The sequence below is a fragment of the Hippopotamus amphibius genome, chromosome 1 (assembly GCF_030028045.1).
Source record: "Hippopotamus amphibius kiboko isolate mHipAmp2 chromosome 1, mHipAmp2.hap2, whole genome shotgun sequence".
NCBI classification, from domain to species: Eukaryota; Metazoa; Chordata; class Mammalia; order Artiodactyla; family Hippopotamidae; genus Hippopotamus; species Hippopotamus amphibius.
The window spans coordinates 199,164,989-199,186,842 of record NC_080186.1 but is presented as its reverse complement, the minus strand read 5'-3'; the positions used below and the strand labels follow the sequence as shown (position 1 = coordinate 199,186,842).

The following is a 21,854-nucleotide window of genomic DNA, read 5'->3' as shown; positions in this document are numbered from 1 at the left end:
TAGAGTTTTGTTAGAGTGATGATGTAGTGTAATTATATAGGAAAAAGTCTTCAATTTAAGGAGATGCTTGATGAAATGTTTTGGGGTAAAGTCTCGGGATATCTGCAATTTACCTTCAAATACAGGTACATATACAAATATAGATAGATTTATGTATCTGTCCATAATTTATGCAAATATGGCAATATATGGCAACAGCAGTTACTCGTCGAATCTAAGTGGTGCGACTGCAGACATTTGTTGTGTTATTCTTTCGACTTTTCTGTATGTTAGAAAATTTTTGTAATAAAAAGCCAGGTTAAAAAAACTGGAAAAATATAATCCATACAGTTCATGAAAAATGTTGCCATTTCAGTATGTGATTTTTATTTATGCTATTATGTCATTATTCTTATTCTATTGAGAGCAAATATTTCTTTTGAAATTACAAAATACGAATTCTTATAATACATAATTTTTCTGAGTTGTTATAATTCAACATTTTAAAAAGCATTTGCTATATATATCCCTCTCAAACTATTACTTGGAAACTACATAATTGTGAGGGACTTTGAGTGTTTAATTGGAAGCAAGTAACTGATGATGTTAGTTAATCTGGAGGACTGCAATTTTGAAACACCACCAGGAAACAACTTTTTAAAATGTTTTAAAGTAAAACATCTATGTATATTTTAGAGAGAAAAGGCTGTCTTCATGTTTACTGTAGGGTAATAAATCATAATAAATGTTTGCCACACAAGCAGGAAGCAGAGTGGGACCTTCGCCCCGACAAGAGCGGGTTACCTCTTTTAGGTTTTCTCATTTGTAAAATGGAATGATCATACTCCCTATAAGTGAATGAGGTACTCGAAACAGCACACTCACACAGTGGGTATTGTTATTACATATTACCTCTGTCTAATCTAAAAAAGATATGGAGTTGGTGATAAGAAATGAATGTGATGTCATGGTTCTAAATTTACTGGTTCTGGAAGGAGACAGATTGGGTAAATCTCTGTCATTGTCGGTCTGTCCCTCTCACATTTTCTCTCCAATATTGAATAATTCTTCACCCTAGTCTGGCCATTAAGAATCTTTTTCTGACCAATTATTCTAAACCTTATCAATTAACATCTAGCTGTGATACATATGTGAGCTTTTAAATGGCTCCTTTTTCCCCCCAGGATCCATTAATTACTCAATAACAATTGCTCACAACTGTGGACAAGCTCTTGACTAGGACATCTGGGTGAAACGAGCCCTGTAGAGAGCTTCATTCACCAAGCTGCTGCAGCCTGCCTGTTTTCTGTGGGGTCTACCTGCTAATCCATGTGAGGCTTTCATTTGGGGAAGAATTTTCCATTAGGGAAAGTGGCTTCATTCTAGTTTTTTACACAAAGAGCTACTGAAAGTTTTCACCCACACATCTAACATTGCTTGGCCTTTTCTTTTTTTCTTTTACAAAAATATCTGTTGATATGATTAAAGGGAATATTATCCTATTTTATTTATCATGGTATAGTAACAAACAATAGATTTTAAGTCAGAAAACCTGTTTTGCAAACTTTTCTCATTTAGTAGGTATATGTCCTTGTGAAAAGCACATCACATGACTTTTATTCTTAGTTTTTTTAATCCATGAAATCACATGAGCCTCTTTTCTCTATCAGAAATGTATATGAAAGTGCCTTGTAAATAATAAAGAATGATATAAATTATTATTATTACCATTACTATTATTGTCATTCTTTTTAATTTGAATAATTTAAGTGACCTACATATTCAGGTTGTGATTCAACTCTAGGGAGCGTAATGGGATTTTATGTTTCGATTTAACTGAAGGTGACTGGGGTCGAACCCAATGGTGAGCTTTTTATTTTCCTATATTTAGGCTTCCTTTCCCCACTTTCCTGCACATCCCACAGTGTGCAAGAAATGAAATAATTCTTTGTACCTCCTTTTCAGGAACATACAATATTTTTTTTTTTTCATTTCTCAAAAAAAAAATTCAATAATCTTCATGGCTTCTTTTATCTTATCAAAACACATGAATATGTAAGCTACTTGAAGCTTTTATGTACCACATAAAAATACTTACATTCATCCCCAGTGTCCTAGTGAGAAAAATAATTCCATTTCAGGACATAATGAAGTTCTTAAGTCATAGTTAATGAAAGTTGCAGGTATGGTCTTTCCAATGCAAGGTTTATCTTTCTGTGTTGGTAAATACTCAGACAGAAAAACTCCAGAGAATTTCCAAGAGCTACTGGAAGTGATGGTTGACAGGGGTGGTCCTCCCTTGAGGTGATGCTGAACTGAGGCTTAAGTATGCCTTGGGCTCAGCGTGGTTTTCAGATATCTCATCTCTGTGGGGAACCAGATGTCTCCTATGCTGACAATTTGGGCTTTAAAATTCCACGAGGCATTTGGTAGGAGGCAAGGTGCTGCCTTGGCATCACCATCAAATCTATGTTTGGTTAATTACAGGCTGACTTTCTACAACCCAAATCAATGTTTGTAGCTTCCCTTAATTTTTGAAGGCCACCTGCATTGGTGTAGAATTATCAACAATTCTCAGGAGGAAGATTAAAGGGGTCCTTGTTTTTACAGTCTATGTATGTAGCCCTTTGGGATTAAAGTCACTATTTTATTACCTTGTATCACCTCCCTCTATTAAACATTATCTCTTTTAATATTTTTACAGCACACCGATGGAAAATCCCGTGGATCATCTTCCAAGTCAGGAGAAAAGAAAGGATCAGATGAGGTAATTTCTGCAATACTGGGTTTTCATTTTCTCTTGTTTTTAAATTCTGAATTCTGTCTTGGAATAAATAATGAGGTAGCAAATATCTCCTACAGGAAGATTGGCAAATTTAGTTTTAACTAAGATTTGATTCAAGACTGTAAGTGGAAATCATTAAGAAATAAATAAAAAATAAAGTGTTCCTGGGAGAGGAACCTCTAGAAATGGTTTCCACTTAGGAATAGAACTCAGTTGTGTAGGGTGTTTTCCCTACAGGTATTGGTGAATCTTAACTGTTTTGTTGTTGTTGTTATTTTGTTTGAACAAAACATTTAGGAGGGGAAACCAAATGCTATATTTGAAAAAGAAATCTTTCTTTATGAGAGTCACTGTGAAAGGAGGACAGTGATAACCTAGATTAAACCAGTCATTCAGGTTCATAAACAAAAGGGAGAGAAAAGGACTGTTTTTATTTGGATCCATCCTGTGGAAATACTAGTAAAACCAAGCGTCCACTTTGAGATGGGTTTTCTTTGAGCCTACGAATTTCTCCTCTCCCTGAATGATGCCCCATTTTGTGCACTGTCAACATGGCCTTGTCTCCATGGAAGGGTCATGTGAAAGTGCTGTCCTCTAAAAGGGCTTGTCTGCTTTTTGCTGCTTTTTACATTTTAAATTTCAATGGGACATTCATCTTCATTCAATAGGGATCCTTATCATCCATTTCCAGTTGGTAAAAGAGCCAGGTCCTGAAAGGTACCTGGGAATTAAGAAAGCATAAAGTAATAATTTTATTTTTCTCTATATTATTATTATGTTTCCAGAAATCTAGCTCCTCTTTCTGCTTATTTTCTGCAGTTTTGAAATATTCACTATATTTCAATATATTTAGTGTGAAGGAGACCATTATGACTAGAATTTGCTATGAATTCTGCACTAAGGTTTAGTCCTCAGCTGTCTACTATTGTTTCCATTACCAATACCCGTGACAACATAATTTAGGTTATTTCTTACCACACAGATTTGCAGTGAATTTTTTGTATCCATGAAGGCAAGATTTCCTTACAAAGTAAAAATAAACTTTTGTTAAGATTTTATCCCACTTCTTGGTTAAATTATTTAAAAATTTTTTCCATGGGGAAAGAACCACATTTTCCCCCTTTTGCTAGCATGAAAATCTACATAGTGTCACTCAGTTCCCCTAGCAACCTACTCTTTATATATATATACCCAGATAAGTTGTCTATCAAATAGTTTCCTGTTTGAAAATTGTAATGTTGCTTTATTCTCCAGACCAGGAAATAATGTTTTTAGATGTTATTCTCTATTAACATTAATCACGTTTAAACTATTTGCACAAAAAAGGAAATCTTTTCCAATACAATCAAGTGGATAGTGACATAGTTCTTATAGGATTATTCCCTGCAATTATATTATTATGTGGAAGCTTGAATGCTACGTCTTGAGTGTATAGGCATTGCTGGTTTAGGCAACAACTGCTCGCCCTGTATTAAGTCTTTTATAATATCCGGACTATAAAGTGCCTTATTTTCATATTTATAAAGGACTTGGGAAAACTGGTAAGTAGTCCTGTTATCAGTGCAGCCAGGGGAGAATTTGAGACTTCTGTGTCAGTGGTCTTCTGACTTCTGTGTCAGTTTTTTGAAACGGAAAGGCTGAACTTCTACCTCAAGAGAAGAAAGAATTTTTTTTTTTTTTTTTATCAGGAATTCAGGCAAGTCTGACATTGTTTCATAACACTTGTGAGAAATTCAGATTTACAATCCTTGTACCTGTGCCAGAGCCTGGACACATCAGTCTGTTCTGCTGCATCCCAGCTGGCAGAAGCAAAGAGGAGATAGAGGCTTAGCCCTGCTCCCGTGGCGTAAATCACTGCAGAGATTCAGATAGCCTGAGATTGAAGATTGTTTATTATCTCACCAAATTCTGACCATATCCATTTGATAGGGTGGGATAATTTGGAAGTCAAGTTATATTTCTAATATGGTCTGTCTCTAAAGAGTCTCTAATTCTTTATATCATGTGCAAATAAGTCATTGATGACGTATTATGACCCTGGAGACAATTCAAGGGAATCATCCTGCACTAGGCATTATTTTAGCATTTATGTTCATGATTATAAAACCATGTGCAATCTGGACTTGTAATGTGCCTTGCCTACCACACACAGGTGGTTACCATCCTCTTAAGATTATTGGAGAAAGATTTCCCAAAACTGATTCTTTCTCCCAAATATGTTCTTATCTGCTATTCTGTTGAACAAGAAGTGAGATTAAGGAGCTTAGTTTGGGTTTTTGGTAATCCATTTTCAAACTAGCATATACCTCCAAAAGGTAAATAACTTGTTGTTCCCAAGCATATGCAAACATACATAGACTTCTGTGGACCAACCCAGGCCTTTGAAACAAAATCAGTTTGAAAATGTGCTTTCTATGCTCAGGGGTACTTCTCAGTGTTTTTTTTTTTCTTCTCCTTTTATTGCTCTGCTGCATTTCATTTGGAGGTGCAAGAAAAAGTGTACAGAGGAGGACTTCAGGAAGATTTAACCAGGAGTAAAAACGATTAGGGTTAGGCAGAAAAACCATTACTGTATTGTCATATGTAAAAATATCTGGGGATGAATGCAGCTGTGTGGATTTCAGAGCTCTTTCTCTCCTGCTACCATAAATAGCTCTTACTTGTCTTGAGTATAACTCCTATATAACCACTAAGTGATCCTAAGATGTCCGCAGCAATTTTAATAGACAGTTGCAGCTAAAATATTTGTCACATTGCATTTGCAACATAAATACTTGAGGATGGAGTTAAGTGTCTATGAAAATATTTTTTTTGTTTGTTTCTTATGACAATCGTTAAGAATTTAAATCCTTCTCAAGTGTAGAGGAATTATAAGACCAAAAGTTGCATGGACTAAAAAAACAAAAATAAAATGACTAGAGAGCAGGAAAAAAGAAAAATGAAAACTTTTACCAGCATCTTTAAAAACAGTGGAACAAAGTAGCCATTTCAAACCTGCGATCAAATCTATTTGAAGTATCTGATTGACACATCTGGCCACACTGGGGGAGTGTGAGCATCTTAACAACATATTTCAATGAGGTCTTGAGGAATAGAATTTAAAGCATGTGACGGACATGATCTCCCAGAGCCAGTTTTAAGAACTTCAGATTTAATAATGGATGTATTTTTATGGGTAAAGAAAGGGAGACGTATAGAGTTGAAATTGTGGCTTAAAGGGAAAGATATTTGATAAATTTTCTTTACCATAATAGCATTGGTGGCATTCTCTCCCTCAGTGTGTTTACCTTTCCTCCTTCTAAACTCCATGAATTACTCCAACATTTAAAAATTTCTAACATTTTTTTCTCTTGATGAAATTAGTCTTTTTTAATCACAAAAGTAACATGTACTTGTGAAAAACAAAAGTATTACCCAGTCTTACCACTTGTTATAACTGCTGTTACAAAATTTTGTATATTCTCAAATTAATGTGATAATATTGTACATTCATAATTATTATAATACTGATTTTAGTAACTTTTTAATGATCATACAGCTAAAACATAACCATTAAAGAAAATTTAGAAAGTTCCAAAAATTTTAAAGAAGAAACACTGTAATCTAGAATTCTAGCACCTAGAGAGATGGTCACTATTTCCATCTTTGAGTATTTTTCTACATCTTTTTTCTGTGTATATATTTTATGTTTAAACTGAGATAGCAACAGGGCCTAGACTAAAAATGATAAACAATGTGCTTTGTGATAGATAAATCTTTTACAATCAAAAAGTCATCATTATGTGTGGCTTTTAAATACATAGAAAATTGTATTTAAGTGTCTTGGCATTTAATATAGTATTTAAACTGGTCATTATTTTGTGCTGTATTTTTGAGAGAGGGAAACGTGTTTCTTGTTCAGGAAGTTTTCTGAGACAGTGTTCCCGCCAGCAAGTGATATAGCTGTCCTTAGCAAATTCTGGAAGAATGCCACAGCAAATAGTATTTTAAGGGGTGATGGGTCATTACAATCTCTTTTCCGTTTTAACTGTAAGGAGTTGATTGTGGCTGGACAAGTTCATGTCCCAGTGTCAAAAAGGAGGCAAAACTGAAGAGGGGCCCCAAGGGCAGTCCCACCTGTCTTACCTGGAGATCTAGAATCCAGCTGGGTGTCTGATTTGGAAGGCTAAACTCACTAAAGGACGTTCCAAAATCCTTTTCAACTGTGGTTTCCCCGTTTTTTAGTTCTAAATTATGATTGATTTCTCCATTGACTAGAATATTTTTGAAGATAATTTTTTTCAGCGAAGGAACATGGATGGTGATTTTCTGCATCAGTGTGAATTCCAAGGATGTATTTCTGCTGGCTTTGCACAAGAAATTAGTACAAAATTGTGCATTTTTGGGTAACAGTTCTGTTCCTTGAAATTCTGTACCTGTTGCTCCATGGTTTTCTGACTTTTGTGCTATAGAGAGGATGTCTGGGGAAGCCTAATTGTTATTTATTTTTAGAAAGCTTTTTTTTTCCTGCTTTGGTGCACATGTGATTTCTTTTTCTTTTATTCTTACAATTCTTAAAAATTGCCGGGATGTGTCTACATATGTGTTTTTCTGGTGTTTCCTGGAATGTCTATTTTTTAAATTATTGCTCTTACTTTAGTTTCTTTTAAAACATACATATAATTCTGAGTTTAAACATTAATTAATCAGCAGCCTCAGTTTTCTCTTTGACCTTTAACTTTGCATTCTGGGAGAGTTTCTGAAGTTTATCCCCCATATTATTATTTCTGTCATTTAAACTCTGCTCCTTGAAACTTCCAATACAGGTTTAAATTTTGCCTTTTTATCCTGTTTCATTGTACCCCTGTCTAATCTACTCTTCCCTCACCTCTCTTCATGTTTCACTCTGTTGTCTTCCCATCTCCCTCTGCTCTGCATCTGTAGTTCTCTACCTGGGTTTCATGGAGGTAATACCATCTTGTTTCCTATTAAGGATGCAGACTTCTTTTCTGAAATTTTCTTCTTGTAGTATATCACTTTATGAGATTTACTTTCTCTTTCAGTCATCAGGAAAATGATGTCTTGCTTGACTATTTTCCTTTGTTTCTGCATTTTCTCACTTCTCTGACTAAATTTATTCATTGGAAGTCAGGGAAGGCCTAGGAGACTAAAGTTTTTTTTTACAAACAAGGGGCAGGTGGAGGACTGGGGTTGGGATGAGGCGGGGTGGGGGGAGTGGGAGGTCATCTTTCCCAGGAAGGCCCCATAGAGTCCTGCTCAGTTACAGTTAGAGTGGAGGTTTTGCCTAGACTTTGGCAATTCCCTGACTTTGTTTTTTAGTAAAATTCCATCCTCTTCTGTGAGAAGATGAGTAGAAACTGCTATTGAGATTATTTTATGCTAGGAATTCTTGGGTTGTCTCAGTGACACTCTTTAGCTTCTTGAGTCAAGTCTCCTCTTTTCTAGTTTTCTTCAGGTACGACCTGTGAAATAGGCTCTCATTTGAGACTCTGTTCTGTTTACTCACTGTGTGTAGCTCCTCCTGAGTTTCAACAGAAGGGCTGGAGGTTTAGGAGTCTGGAGATAATCAGTTTGGAGGAGGCGTTCTGTCTCTTTTTTTCTGGGATTTCTTTGTGTGGTTCCTGATGCATTTGCCTTTGTGTATGTCATCATGATATAATTTAGGTTACTGCTTGCCTTTCAGTGGGTGAAACTTGTTTACATAGTTCTTAGAATTAGTATTTTCTTATATGGGTCTTCATGAGAAATCCATGACTTTAAATTCAAAACCTGCAGATAAAATACCAGGCATTATATAGACATTCACATAGCCAATTATCGTAAGACATGTATTCAGGGTGAATTCTGAGAAAAATGCAGGAAGTTTATAAAATTCAGGACAAAAATTATTTGCCATTCTGAGACCATACTGAGAGCATCTTCGTTCTAATGTGCTGTGGAAACTCTGAAGAGCCACACTCCCAACCCAGTTAGCTTGCCACCCAGTCCGTGGTGCCCACGGAGGCAGCATATTGTAGTTGCTGAGTGCAGACTCTAGGGTCCCACTGCGTGGACTTGTTCCCAGCTCTGCCACTTCCTAGCGATGTGTTCTTGGGCAAAAACTTTGCTTCACTAAGGGTACCTTCCTCATGTGTACCATGAAGATAATAGTATCCTCTACATGAGTTTAATGTGAACATCAGTGAGACCAAGCATACGAAGTGTCGAGAACAGTGCCTGGGACATAAGGAAGTGCTCTCTAAACGTGAGCTGCTATTATTGTTATTACTACGACTATTATTATTACTGCTACCTTATTATTATTGCTATTACTAGGCAACAAAGAGAAATTCTTTGGCAGTAAAAGTGAGCCCCTTATTGATTTCTAACCAGGACTCAAATTGTTTTGTTGACTATATATTCCAAGCCTTTCCCATGAAAAAAGGAAGGAAATTTGGTAGTTCATTAAGCTTAGTAGTCCTTTTGTTTCAAAACAACTCTGTGTAACACCCAGAAACATATGCCAATTGCTAGAAAATACAGTCCCTCTTTAAAACAAAGAATATGAAAATAATGTGCTTTTAAATTAAGAATCTGTGACATAAAAAATGTCATATAAGTGGTAGGGAGTGGCTAATAAAAATAGTTAAGCATTTTGCCTCTGTAAAAGAACATATAAATATATCAACATTATATCATACAGCAATAGAATACCCTTCATTATTGCACTTTGGAGGAATGAACCTAATTGCCTAAGATCTTAGGTCCCACCAGAATTGTCTCTGAAGAGTGTACCTTATAGCATAGGAAATTGGAATCAAAGTTAACAAAATATCAAAGGACTTGAATAGGAGTTAAATTTACTGACTTTAGAATAGAATGTAAGTCCTGGAAATATGATGGACAAATCAATTAAATATTAGTCCTGAAATACCCTGTTTTAAAGTTTATATGTTTTTCAGTCTTCTCTCTAGACTTTATTAGCTTCTCAAACATAATGGAATGACTGATTCAAAAGGGATGAAATTGTGCCCGTAGCAAGATACCTGTGTCATCTAAGGACTGAATATGTATGATTCTTGTCATAAAGTCAATAATATTTTATCATATACCAGTGTACGTAATAGCTTGTTATGGGCTTCCAAAAACAGTTTATTTGTGAAATAAAACCTCTCAGCACGTTGACATCATAAAGTCTTTTAGGTTTCAGTCAGCATTATTACAGACTGCTTAGTGAATATGTAGAGCGCTTAGTATCACAACAAATTATTAAAAGCTCTCTCTTGCTCATCTTCCAGGACAGTACGTGAGATAATGCAGTGATTCTCAAGTTTTAACATGCCTGAGAATCACCTGGAGATAGTATGAAAAATTCAGACTCCTGGGCCCCTTCTCTAAACATTCTAATTTTCCAGATCCAAGGTGGGATCAGGGAATCAGTATTTTTACCAGTCACCCCAGGTGACTCATCTTCTGACAGTGGTCTTCTGAGCACATTTTGAGTAACACAGATAATTCTTATAGAGTGCATAACACAGTTCCTGGCACGCACAAGCTTTTCTTCCTTTTTTTTTCTCTTCTCATTTCCTCTTTCCTTTTCTTTTTAAAATGCCCCCCACCAACCCCATTCCTCAGCCAACTCTGCTTTACCATGTCCTGTGGACAGCGTGGCTCTGAAGCACATCAAGGGTGCTGCAGTTTCAAGGGATCATTGGACCACGTGGGAGGCTTTGGTTGCAGGGAGCTGTACTAACGCTATTTCTTCCCCCTTCTCCTAGGATCTTGTTCCTTCAACTATTCCCTCATTCCTTTTATTCTTTATTTAATGACTCCTCTTTAGACTACGTATCAGTTTAGTCTTCCTCATCATAAACTATTTAAAAATATTTCTTTTGAAACTGCTCAAGCTCCCGTTCCGTCTTCCTTTCTAACTCTTGCTGCCAAAATTCTTGGTTGAAATTATTGAGGAAAAGAGTGTAGAAGGAGAAGAGAGAAACTAAAAGCAAATGCTGATAAACACCTACAGGGAGGAGGCAGGAAGGAGAAACCAGTGAACAAGGGAAAGCAGCAGCAAGATAGGGGAATCTGGATGCTGCAATGTCAGTGGGAGGCTGGAAGAAGGGTCTCGGCTGATAATAGACCCAGGAGCATGGGGGCTGAGGAAGGTTTCTTGTTTGGAGGTTGGAATATTGTAGGTCCCCTTTGTACCTGGTTCCTGTTATGATTGAGAGGGTGCTGAGAAAGTGCATAGATGACTCCTCTTCCAATGTACATGGGTTTATATAGTGAACATCAAATTGATATCAGTGTTTACTTACACCAAAAGACGTGTGACCAAGATGCATCCCCTGTTACAGATTTCTTGGATTGTTTGCCAGATGTTTACAGGTAAATGGATTCATTTATTAATTGAGCAATATCAAATAAGAAAGACATTATTTGGAAAGAACTCAGGAGTGAATTCTAAACATGTTTATCTTAATCATTAGGACTGTAGACTTCCAGGTTAGCACCCCTGTTCTCTTTCTTTTGCAAATCAAGTCTCTGACTCCTAAGTGGTCTGATTTGAGCTCAAGATGAAGTATTTTTGGACTTTAGTCCATTCCAGAAATATGTCACTCAAATATACAGTCTCAAAGAAAACACTTTTCTTACAGGAAAGTGAGCACTAAAGTGATCTCATATTCACATTCTAATTTTGGTTTCACTTAGTGCTTGGGATAAAAATTACTTCTCTGGATACGATTTTGTTACTTTTTTTTCTGCTTACTTTCTTAAAACACTGAATAGACTCCGTGAATTCTGAAACCATACATCTATTTCACTGAAAAATAAAAGCTGAGTAGGAAGCTGAATGACTAATTTTTAAAATAATGCATTTAAAAGATAGCGAGGGTTCTTAACTACCAGCTATACGATGAGAGATTGCTGCACTCTTTGTTAGGTATGATCTGGTGATAGCTGCCTAACTTTAAACATATAGTTCAGGGGACACCCAGTGGTTAAAAGGAGGAAATTCCCTTGCTGTGATACAGTGTTCAGTTGGAATAAAATATTTCTTGTCTCAGCAGTGATAATATACTTTGTTTTACTGAATGAGCATGTTGGGGGTGTGTGGGGGTGTATGGTCACGAGCGCGTGTGCACGAGTGTGTATGTGTGACTTAAGAAGAAAGGGCCTTGACTTTGACTTTTATATAGATTTTCTTCAAATATTTGAAAACTTACAAATTATAAGATTAGATATGTTGGAAATATAATTAAACTTTTCCTTTAATGAAAACATAAATGATATTTAGAAACGAGAAGTGACTGAAAGTCATGAGTAAGAAAAACAATTAAATCTCTTTGACTCAGAAATTCCAATTCCAGGAATTTGTTTCAAGTACATAATCAGAGGTATACTCGATGCCTATGTACAAGATGTTTGCCATAGCTTTATTTATAATAACAGACTCGGAGAGGAACAAACATACAGCCATAATGAATTGGTGAAGTTACAGCACAAACATAGTGACTAAGACATCTTTAACACCATGCTTTGAAGAACATTTAACAATGGAGGAAGATGTTTATGTTAGGTTAAAAAAAATGATGAAAGACTAACAACTCCATGTATTTAACAGATTGTGCATATTTTTGTATTTGCATAAAAATAGAGAAATAACTGAAAGTACTTGTCTTGGCAAGGTTCGGAGTAATTTACATTTTCTTCTTTCTACTTTACTCTAAATGTATTTTTTTAATCAGAGGGAAATGAATAATAAACAGCATAGCTAATAAAAGAATAATGAAAAAGAGTGTTTTAACAATGATCAAAACTAAATCTATGCATTTGTCTGCTTAGACCTTAAAGGAAAAGTGTTTTACATGTGAGTCTTTCCTTTGGAACCCACAAGAGGTGCTTCCAGAGTAAGGCTGCTGCTGCTGCTGCCGTGTGTGTGTGTGTGTGTGTGTGTGTGTGTGTGTGTGTATGTACATGTGTTTGACTAAAAGTGCATCTCTTAGATATGGACAGAGAATCAGGATTTAAACACTAAGCGGCTTAGAGGGCAAGGATTGTCAATTATTTTTAGTTTATGGTCCCTTCAAGATCTGATGAAAATTAATCTTTTTCTCTGAAAAGAACACATATGTGAATACAAGAATGCAAAAAAAAAAAAGAGTGACATAAAACTTGAAGAGGATACACACCATCCCCACCCCTGGGGCAATCTTATCGACTAGCTATATTTAGGAGGTATCATCTAATATTTTCCCAGTTGGCTTGTTGATGATGTCTGAAATTCCACCATTAGCAAACTTCCTTAACCTTTGAGTTAAGCATTGCCTTCCCTTGGGTCCTCTTTTAAATTGTAGATATTCCTAGGACGGATAATATATTAATTATTAACACCTTGGTGAGATGTAGTTCAATAAGAGGGAAAACAAATTATGTAAGCACTATTTTTATAGATTTGATAAAGGTAGTAGAGAACTATCGATCATTTGATATTGATAGCTGACAGATATGCAGGCATTACACACACACACATACACACACACGCACACACACCCCTTACAACAACCCCATTCTCCTGATGAGGAAATTGAGGCACAGCTTGATTAAATAACCTGTCCAAGGTCACACAGTTATGTAATAGTGGAGCCCAGGATGGAACTTATTTTCCAGAGTCTGTACTTTACCTAGTATCCAAAACTGTTCATAAAATTATCTACTTTAAGAATTCTACCTAAGGCCAGCTCCATAGAATTTCTTACCACTCTTCTCGATTTTTGTAACTCACTTCTCTAACTCTTCATTGCCTTCTTTCTTCCTTGTATGATACCTTCTTTTTACTCAAGAAGATCATAAAGCAAAGTTAAATCATTCCCATTCCCTTGGATCTAAAATGTAAGAAAGTGTAGGGACAGCGGCTCCCTCCTTGTAGGTAGGAAATGAGCCGTGGAGGGAAGCTAAGCCACAGCAGAAGTAGAGCCAGGAGAAAGATAGCGTTCTCCCGACTCCCCGTCAGTGCAGCCACCTCAGGACTGGAAAGACGTGAGCTAGACCGCCTTGAGGACTTCCACCTGGAGACAATGAATGGCGCTGAGTAATTAGGGAAGAAAATTCAGTGGTGGCCATCATAATGTTTGTTATTAAGGCCATTGTGAATGGGATGTTTCATTCACTGAATGAATTTCTATGTAAGGTTGTGAGCTAATGATAAGACATCATTATGATGCTCTGGTTTCTAGTACAGTTGTCTAATTACATTCTGAGAATCTCCATTCTCTCTGGTGGTACTCCAGCTCATTTCTATATTTGATCCTAGCTTACAAAATCTCCCTGGATTGATGTTTGTATGTGTAGGGTGTTATTTGTTGTTTGTTTGCTTTTGCTTTTGTCTCTGATTTGTTCTGTTTCAGTTGTCAATTTCTGCTGGGTTTCTCTCTGAATATCTGATAGCACACTGGGGTTCTGTCAGGTCTTTCTAGAGCCTTATGTCCTAACGGATTCAATAATTGTGTGTCTTATACATGTATGTGTTTCCTAGACTGAATATTCGTCTAATCCAATACTTGGACATTAGTCTGAGGCTTGGACAGTCTTCTATAAACACCTCTATCACCAGGACAAGCAACCCCAAAAGTTTGGACAACCATGAGGAAACAAAGAAACACCATGCAGGCAAAGGAGCAGGAAAAAAACCCACAAGACCAAATAAATGAGGAGGAAATAGGAAAAATGCCTGAAAAAGAATTTAGAGTAATGATAGTAAAAATGATACAAAATCTCGATAACAAATTAGAGAAAGTACAAGAAACAGTTCATAAGAACTCAGAAAAACAAACAGCAATGGATAACAAAATAACTGAAATTAAAAATACTCTAGATGCTCTAACCAGCAGAATGACTGAGGCAGAAGAACGAATAAGTGAGTTGGAAGATAGAATGGAAGAAATAAACGCCACAGAGCAGGAAAAAGATAAAAAAATAAAAAGACTAGAAGACAGCCTCAGAGACCTCAGTGATAACCTTAAACGTACCAACATTCGAATTATAGGCATCCCAGAAGAAGAAGAAAACAAGAAAGGGTCTGAGAAAATATTTGAAGAGGTTCTAGTGGAAAACTTCCCCAACATGGGAAAGGAAATAATGAACCAAGTCCAAGAAGCACAGAGAGTCCCATACAGAATAAACCCAAGGAGAAATACACCAAGACACATATTAATCAAACTAACGACAATTCAACACAAAGAAAAAATATTAAAAGCAGCAAGAGAAAAGCAACAAACAACATATAAGGGAAAACCCATCAGGATAACAGCTGACCTTTCTACAGAAACTCTGCAGGCCAGAAGGGAATGGCAAGATATACTGAAAGTCCTGAAAGAGAGAAACCTACAGCCAAGAATACTTTACCCAGCAAGAATCTCATTCAGATTTGAGGGAGAAATCAAAAGCTTTCCAGACAAGCAAAAGTTAAGAGAATTCAGCACCACCAAACCAGCCTTACAACAAGTGCTAAAGGAACTTCTCTAAGTAGGAAACACAAGAAAAGGAAAACACCTACAAATACAAACCCAAAACAATTAAGAAAATGGTAATTGGAACACACATGTCAATAATCACTTTAAATGTAAATGGATTAAATGCTCCAACCAAAAGACACAGACTGGCTGAATGGATACAAAAACAAGACCCTTCTATATGCTGCCTACAAGAAACCCACTTCAGACCAAGGGATACATATAGACTGAAAGTGAAGGGATGGAAAAAGATATTCCATGCAAATGGAAGTCAAAAGAAAGCTGGAGTAGCAATACTCATATCAGACAAATTAGACTTGAAAGTAAAGACTATTAAAAGAGACAAGGAAGGACACTACATAATGATCAAGGGATCCATCCAAGAAGAACATATCACAATGGTAAATATCTATGCCCCCAATATAGGAACACCTCAATACATAAGGCAAATGCTAACAGCTATAAAAGGGGACATCAACAGTAACACAATTATAGTGGGAGACTTGAACACCCCACTTACATCAATGGACAGATCATCCAAACAGAAAATAAATAAAGACACACAAGCTTTAAATGACACATTAGACCATCTCGACTTCATTGATATTTATAGGACATTCCATCCAAAAACGACAGACTACACTTTCTTCTCAAGTGCACACGGAACATTTTCCAGGATAGATCACATCTTGGGTCACAAATCAAACCTCAGCAAATTCAAGAAAATTGAAATCATATCAAGCATCTTCTCAGACCACAACGCCATGAGACTAGATATCAATTACAGGAAAAAAACTGCAAAAAATACAAACACATGGAGGCTAAACAATTCACTATTAAACAACCAAGGAATCACTACAGAAATCAAAGAGGAAATCAAAAAGTATCTAGAAACAAATGACAACGAAAACACAACAACCCAAAACCTATGGGATGCAGCAAAAGCAGTTCTAAGAGGGAAGTTTATAGCAATACAGTCCTACCTTAAGAAACAAGAAAATGATCGAATAAACAACCTAACCTTACACCTCAAACAACTAGAGAAAGAAGAACAAAGAAACCCCAAAGTGAGCAGAAGGAAAGAAATCGTAAAGATCAGAGCAGAAATAAATGAAAAAGAAAGGAAAGAAACCATAAGAAAAATAAATAAAACTAAAAGCTGGTTCTTTGAGAAGATTAACAAAATTGATAAACCATTAGCCAGACTCATCAAGAAAAAAAGGGAGAAGATGCAAATCAACAGAATTAGAAATGAAAAAGGAGAAGTCACAACGGACACCTCAGAAATACAAAACATCATGAGAGACTACTACAAGCAACTATATGCCAATCAATTGGATAACCTGGAAGAAATGGATACATTCTTAGAAAAATACAATCTTCCAAGACTGAACCAGGAAGAAATAGAAACCATGAACAGACCAATCACAAGTACAGAAATTGAGGCAGTGATTAAAAATCTCCCAACACACAAAAGCCCAGGACCAGATGGATTCACAGGCGAATTCTATCAAACATTTCGAGAAGAGTTAACACCTATCCTTCTCAAACTCTTCCAAAATATTGCAGAAGGCGGAGCACTCCCAAACTCATTCTATGAGGCTACCATCACCCTGATACCAAAACCAGGCAAAGATGTCACAAAAAAAGAAAACTACAGACCAATATCACTGATGAATATAGATGCAAAAATCCTCAACAAAATACTAGCTAACAGACTGCAACAGCACATTAAAAAAATTATACACCACGATCAAGTGGGGTTTATCCCTGGGATGCAAGGATTCTTCAATATACGCAAATCAATCAACGTGATACATCATATCAACAAATTGAAGGATAAAAACCATATGATCATTTCAATAGATGCAGAAAAAGCTTTTGACAAAGTTCAACATCCATTTATGATAAAAGCTCTCCAGAAAATGGGCATAGAAGGAAATTACCTCAACATCATAAAAGCCATATATGACAAACCAAAAGCCAACATTGTTCTCAATGGAGAAAAACTGGAAGAATTCCCTCTAAGAACAGGAACAAGACAAGGGTGTCCACTCTCACCACTGTTATTCAACATAGTTTTGGAAGTGTTAGCCACAGCAATCAGAGAAGAAAAAGAAATTAAAGGAATCCAAATTGGAAAAGAAGAAGTAAAATTATCACTCTTTGCAGATGACATGATACTATATATAGAAAACCCTAAAGACTCTACCAGAAAACTGCTAGCACTCATTGATGAGTTTAGTAAAGTAGCAGGATACAAAATTAATGCACAGAAATCTCTTGCATTCCTATACACTAACAACGGAAGAGCAGAAAGAGAAATTAAGGAAACTCTCCCATTCACCATTGCAACCAAAAGAATAAAATACCTAGGAATAGACCTGCCTAAGGAGGCAAAAGATCTGTATGCAGAAAACTTTAAGACACTGATGAAAGAAATCAAAGATGACATAAACAGATGGAGGGATATACCATGTTCCTGGATTGGAAGAATCAACATCGTGAAAATGACTGTACTACCCAAAACAATTTACAGATTTAATGCAATCCCGATCAGATTACCAATGGCATTTTTCACAGAACTAGAGCAAGAAATCTTACGATTTGTATGGAAACGCAAAAGACCCCGAATAGCCAAAGCAATCTTGAGAAGGAAAAATGGAGTTGGTGGAATCAGGCTTCCTGACTTCAAACTATACTACAAGGCCATAGTGATCAAGACAGTATGGTACTGGCACAAAAATAGAAAGGAAGATCAATGGAACAGAATAGAGAACTCAGAAGTAAGCCCAAACACATATGGGCACCTTATCTTTGACAAAGGAGGCACGAGTATACAATGGAAAAAAGACAGCCTCTTCAATAAGTGGTGCTGGGAAAATTGGACAGCAACATGTAAAAGAATGAAATTAGAACACTTCCTAACACCATACACAAAAATAAACTCCAAATGGATTAAAGACCTACATATAAGGCCAGACACTATCAAACTCCTAGAGGAAAACATAGGCAGAACACTCTTTGACATACATCAAAGCAACATCCTTTTTGACCCACCTCCTAGAATCATGGAAATAAAATCAAGAATCAACGAATGGGACCTCATGAAACTTAAAAGCTTTTGCACAGCAAAAGAAACCATAAACAAGACTAAAAGGCAACCCTCAGAATGGGAAAAAATAATTGCCTATGAAACAACGGACAAAGGATTAACCTCCAAAATATACAAGCAGCTCATGCAGCTTCATACCAAAAAAGCAAATAACCCAATCCACAAATGGGCAGAAGACCTAAATAGACATTTCTCCAAAGAAGACATACAGATGGCCAACAAACACATGAAAAGATGCTCCACATCACTCATCATCAGAGAAATGCAAGTCAAAGCCACAATGAGGTATCACCTCACACCAATCAGAATGGCCATCATCACAAAGTCTGGAAACCACAAATGTTGGAGAGGGTGTGGAGAAAAGGGAACTCTCCTGCACTGTTGGTGGGACTGTAAGTTGGTACAGCCACTATGGAAAACAGTTTGGAGGTTCCTTAAAAAACTACAAATAGAACTACCATATGATCCAGTAATCCCACTCCTGGGCATATACCCAAAGAAAACCATAATCCCAAAAGAAACTTGTACCATAATGTTTATTGCAGCACTCTTTACAATAGCCAGGACATGGAAGCAACCTAAATGCCCATCAACAAATGAATGGATACAGAAGATGTGGCATATATATACAATGGAATATTACTCAGCTATAAAAAGGGATGAGATGGAGCTATATGTAATGAGGTGGATAGAACTACAATCTGTCATACAGAGTGAAGTAAGTCAGAAAGAGAAAGACAAATATTGTATGCTAACTCACATATACGGAATCTAAAAATGGTACTGATGAACTCAGTGACAAGAACAGGGAAGCAGATACAGGGAATAGACTGGAGAACTCGAGGTATGGGAGGGGGTGGGGGGTGAAGGGGAAACTGAGAAGAAGCGGGAGAGTAGTACGACATATATATACTACCAACTGTAAAATAGTCAGTGGGAAGTTGTTGTATAACAAAGGGAGTCCAACTCGAGGATGGAAGATGCCTTAGAGGACTGGGGCAGGGAGGGTGGGGGGGAATCGAGGGGGGGCGTCAAGGAAGGGAGGGAATATGGGGATATGTGTATAAAAACAGTTGATTGAACCTGGTGTACCCCCCAAAAAAATAAAATAAAATAATAATAAAAAAAAAAAAAAAAAAAAAAAAAGACATCATTATGAGTTATTTATCGGTATTACCCAGGTGGCAATCATATCGTACCGAATTGAATTTGGGGTAGCACCGTTTATACTTCTGTCCGTAGTCAAAGCAACTTGTACTTGTTTGTATACTACTCACAACCATGGTGTAAAAGAACATTCGTGAATAAGAGTTACATCCTTATAATTGCTAGGGTTGGGAAATCTGCCCTCTCTTTGAAAGACAATCTTTTTATAGATACTATTTTCCAATAAAGCATGTGTTTTCATGTGGAAACACAATATTTCTTTTCATTTTATGGGGTGACTATTAACTAATGGAACTGATTTGTCAACAACTATGTCAAAACATATATTTTAATGAGAGTTCTTATCCTGAAAAATTACTGCATTTCATCAAGCCTGAGACACCACTGGTCTAAAAATATGCTGATTAGAAAATGCTAAGAAAGAAAAAAGCTATCAACTAATCTCTGATGAAAGCTTCCTTATATTGATTTTAAGATGTATTGGTATGCAATAGGAAAGAAAATGGTGACTTTAAATCAATAAAATTCAGTAATGTGAAAATTTATATAGTTTTCCATTGTCCAAGTAATTCTGAAACTAACTTCACTTTTGCAAAAACAATTTCATCTCCCCTTCAATATTTTTTTCATTAAAATCATTGTTCAGTTTGATGGCCTTCCCATATTTATCAGATGCGAATCTGATTAACTTCTGATAGTTTCAAACACTTCAATTGAAATTCAGAGGATAAATATATGTTTTGCTTCTAAGGATAATCAAATTATGTATTGCAGTTTTTGAAGACCATTCAACAAGCAGGATTTTAAAAGTTGCTCGAGCAGTTATTGGAGTGTGTCAGCGAAGTTGAACCTTTGAGGCTTTCAATGTTCATTTAATGCAAAAGCTCTTGCATATTTGTGTGCTCACAAATTCTGTCAGATATGACATCCGATCTGTTACTTAACAGATTATTGCAAGCTGGAGAATCCCTAGCCTGCTTTTTCTTGAGGGCTATTACTTTGGTGGAAAGGTGGGCCAGCTCCCTTTCTCACACTTTGGGGTGGAGAAGAGAATCACTGGATTGGAAGCTGCAGGAACTCTTTGACACCTTCATGGCAGGGAAAGGCAATGTGTCATAGCTGGGGCAGAAGAAGACTCTCAATCCCAGGTTGACTTCATTACCACTGGAATCTTTGGGGGATGGGAATCTAAAATCCAACCTGCCCCTTTCTTCATACCCAACCCCTCTCCCTTACTAGGTGTTTGTTGAGCTCCTGGGATTGGTGAGTTTATGGTTTTCATCAGACTTGGAAATGTTTGACCATTGTTTCTTCAAATATTTTGTTTTGTCTCTTCATCCCTCTCCTCTTCTTCGGAGGCTGCGGTTCTATGTGAATGAGCTGCGTGGAGCGGCCCCACAGCTCACTGATGCTCTGTTCCCTGTCCTCTGGCCCTCCACTCTCTGTTTCATTTTGGATAGTTTCCATTGCTATGCCTCCAAGTTTACTAGTCTTTTCTTCTGCAGTGTCTCAGTTTTTAATCCCAGTGTATTTTTCATCTCAGGCATTTTTAATCTTTAGAAGTTTGACTTGGGTGGTTTTCAAAAAATATTTGCTATGTCTGTCCTGAACATACTTTAAAAAACTTTTTATTTTGAAATAATTATAGATTGCCAGAAAGTTGCATAGATAGTATGGCTGGTGCCGTGTCTGCTTCACTCAGTTTCCCCATTGGTTACATCCCCTGCAACTATAGTAGAGTATCAAAACTAGGAAACTGCCATTGGTACAACATGTATATTTAGATCTATGCCATTTTATTACATGTATAGATTCAGGTAGCCAGCCTTGCAATCAAGATACAATGTTTTTTGAACATTATATTTTCCTGTGTTATGGAAAACAAAGTTGTATTTTTCTGCTTCTATGCATGCTTTGTAATTGTTTATTAGATGACAAACAGATGTGAATTTTATATTATTGAGTGCTCTTTGCTACTGTTGCTTTAAGTTTTTCTGAGCTTTGTTCTGGGACACAGTTAAGTTACCTGGAAACATTTTGATCCTTTGGGGTTTGCTTTTTTTTTTAATTTATTTTATTTATTTTATTTAATTATTTAGTTTATTGGCTGTACTGGGTCTTTGTTGCTGCACACAGGCTTTCTGTAGTTGCGGAGAGCAGGTGTGTGGGCTTCTCATTGTGGTGGCTTCTCTTGTTGCGGAACACGGGCTCTAGGCACTCAAGCTTCAGTAGTTGTGGCACGTGAGCTCAGTAGTTGTGGCTCTCGGGCTCTAGAGCACAGGCTCAGTAGTTGTGGCACACAGGCTTAGTTGCTCTG

General features: G+C 36.6%; 1 protein-coding gene across 7 annotated transcripts in view; it reads left to right on the top strand.

Moving 5' to 3' along the window:
- CAST (calpastatin) overlaps window positions 1-21,854 on the top strand; it is a 114,564-nt gene that overhangs the window by 10,802 nt on the left and 81,908 nt on the right. For all 7 annotated transcript variants that reach the window (XM_057738738.1, XM_057738711.1, XM_057738749.1 and 4 more), the window contains exon 2: window positions 2,684-2,746. In XM_057738738.1, the coding sequence (XP_057594721.1) occupies window positions 2,684-2,746 (63 nt within the window). The remainder of the gene's footprint in view (window positions 1-2,683; window positions 2,747-21,854) is intronic.